At 34.2% G+C, this 2,708-nt stretch overlaps 1 protein-coding gene across 2 annotated transcripts in view; it reads left to right on the top strand.

Annotated features, from left to right (window-relative positions):
• LOC120086707 (thioredoxin-like protein 4B) overlaps positions 1-1,351 on the top strand; it is a 10,507-nt gene extending 9,156 nt beyond the window's left edge. Inside the window, exon 5 of one of the 2 annotated variants that reach the window (XM_039043473.1) lies at positions 706-1,351. In XM_039043473.1, coding sequence (XP_038899401.1) covers positions 706-804 — 99 coding nt within the window. In that variant the 3' untranslated portion in view covers positions 805-1,351. The remainder of the gene's footprint in view (positions 1-705) is intronic. The other variant, XM_039043474.1, reaches the window with a different exon arrangement.
• The last annotated feature ends 1,357 nt before the right edge of the window (positions 1,352-2,708 follow it).

Below are 2,708 nucleotides of genomic sequence, written 5' to 3'. Positions count from 1 at the left end.
CAATCTTAATGTTTGGGCAGCATAAGTGTACAATCTGTCTCTTATACACATCTATGTGTATAAGAGACAGATATATATGTTTATATATATAAAGAAGTTAAATATCACTTTAGTCCCTACAATTTTAAAGTTTGAAGAATCTAATAATTCCTTGAACTCTTGATTTGCATTTGATAAATCTTTTGACATATTCAAAATCTTTGACCTATTAGACACCAATTGGCCGATTCCTATTTGTGAATTGTCTTGTAGGACACTAACCTTTCAATTTTATGTGTAGTGGCTCAATGAATTTTAGAAAATACCTAACAGGTTAGGGACCCAACACATTTGAAAGTTCATGGACCTATAGAAACCTTTGAAAGATTTGGACACAAAATTTAACAAAAAAAAAAAATGATAGTATTATTTCAAGTTCTAGTTTGGAGTTGGGTAGTTCTGGTATAATTTCTCCCCAAACACCTACACCACTACACGCACGCACACACACCCCTCAGTTTAAAAAGGAATTTATGGGTATTGGGTTATCAAGTATTGTCTGGATTTAGTTCAGGAAATTTGAGCAATTATGTTGGTCTTTCATTAAATATAAACCATTTTATCATTCAAATATCACGTTGGTTCAGTGATGCATAATTTGGTTGTCATGCATGTATTCTTTTGAAAACGGACTTGAAAAGATTCTTTCTTTTTCTTTTCTGGCAGGCAATATTTAGGGGAGCAATGAAAGGCAAGCTCATTGTGAATTGTCCGTTGCCTCCTGAGAGAATTCCAAAATACCAGTTATTATACAAGGATGTCTAGGAAATGAATGGGCATCTAAAGGCCTTACCTAATTTACCTTCCTAGTTTATATCCAACTATTTTTCAATGGTATGAGTCGATCTTGCGAAGTCCAATTTTGGTGAATATCAATCGAGTTGCCATATATAACTGAAGAATGACTTAAATGAATTGAGATTCAGTGACGAATGTTGCCAAAATGCTCTCGTATCTCCATCGTTTCTGTGCATTGAAGTATTTCAACATTTCTGGTATACATTTGGAAGTTGGTGAACAGAAGAAAAGTTTGTGTGGCCATTTTTCGTCAGCTACCAATAGAAAATGGAAGAAAATGGGGTTAAGTTGAGAAAGTTTAGGTTATGTACTTGTTCCAAGTGGCGAGATTATAGTTCTTCATTATCTCGTAATTTCTGCAACTAATTTCTCTGCTGTTAGCTTGCTAGTTTGCAGTGAGAGATTAATCATGTGTAAAATCACCTCCTTATATTTTGTAAAGCACATTAATGAAAATAGCGAATGTTTTCTTCACTGAATTACTTGGAAGCAATAGAATGAATGATTCAGAAGCTCTCTTTTCCTTTTGTGATTTGTGTTCTATTGTGTTGTGAAGCCTTTTGAGCAGGTCCCAAGTTTAAATTTTTGGATATTGGTTGGATTCATGAGTTTGAGTATGGAGGTTAGTCTCTTTTAAGATATTTTCTGCCGTGGATGTTGGAAAGTACATTTAAGTTGTTAATTGCTTATTGGGTTGGTTGTCGGGTTTGCTTCTATTGGAACTAGGTTGTTCAAGGTCTATCCTCTAAGGCAAACAATTACATGCATGGTCTTTTCCGAGAAAACAATCATTGATATGCAGGTCATTAGAAGGAAGAACTGATTCCTTGTGTATCATCTGTAATAAAACTATGCATGAGATTCCCAGCTTATGCTCCTAGTTAGGTCCTTGGTTTGACCTCCTATAATGAGAATTGAGGACCCAATAAGTTAACAGTTCGAGAATCTGAATGAGTCCAGAAATGATGTGAATAAGTGCAATTCAAAGAACTTTGTTGGGTTTGTGGTGAGAATAGACATGAAAAGTCAACAGTGGCAAGCCAACAGAGTGTAAAATGAGAAACTAACTGCTATCATTTGCTTAGGTATGTAAGAAACTAGATGGTAGTGACATGATTTAGAAGAAATACTTCAACCACCTTTATGGGAGGTCTTGCCCAAGTAGACTTCTGAAATATGTTTATATGATGAAATGATTTAGAGCATGTGCCAAATATTTGAAAGAATTGTCATCATTTCTACTTAAAAAAAAAAAAGAATCCAAACTTGTAGGATATGAGAGAATGAGTTATTTGCATGATGAAATGTTCAATCTTAATGTTTGGGCAGCATAAGTGGACAATATAACTTTTTTTTTTAAAGAGTTATGTGGTTGAGTTTTGTGATGTTTGACATTCTTAGCTAGTACATGTTAGAAGAAATGGTGAAGTTTAGGACCATTTCTTACTTTTAACTTTTATTGCAAGCCAAATACATACGAATACAAAGTCGTGTTGAATCAAAGTTGGCTAGAAAGTTACTTTCATATTTGGAATTACTTGATTAAATCCATATATATTAGGGTTGCCTTAGCCAGACCTTATATGGGTTAAGCGAAATGGTGGCTTCTTGCTAGAGAGAGAGTTCTCTCAGAATCTTCCTCCATACTTTGGGACTCTTATAAGTCTATGGTCTTTTTGGGTTGAGTCATAGCAAAGAAGACACTGTAAAGGGAGATTAAACCTTGTTGAGATTGGAGAACAATGAAGATTAAAAACTCACCATACAATCTTCATACTTTTACTTTCTTGGTTAGTCTTCTTTGCTATGTAAAAGAAGATTAAACCTTGTTGGAATTGGAGAACAATGAAGATTAAAAACTCACTATATGA

The sequence above is a fragment of the Benincasa hispida genome, chromosome 9 (genome assembly GCF_009727055.1).
Source record: "Benincasa hispida cultivar B227 chromosome 9, ASM972705v1, whole genome shotgun sequence".
In the NCBI taxonomy this organism is placed as follows: domain Eukaryota; kingdom Viridiplantae; phylum Streptophyta; class Magnoliopsida; order Cucurbitales; family Cucurbitaceae; genus Benincasa; species Benincasa hispida.
The sequence above is the reverse complement of the archived record's forward strand: the minus strand, read 5'-3'. Positions and strand labels throughout refer to the sequence as shown.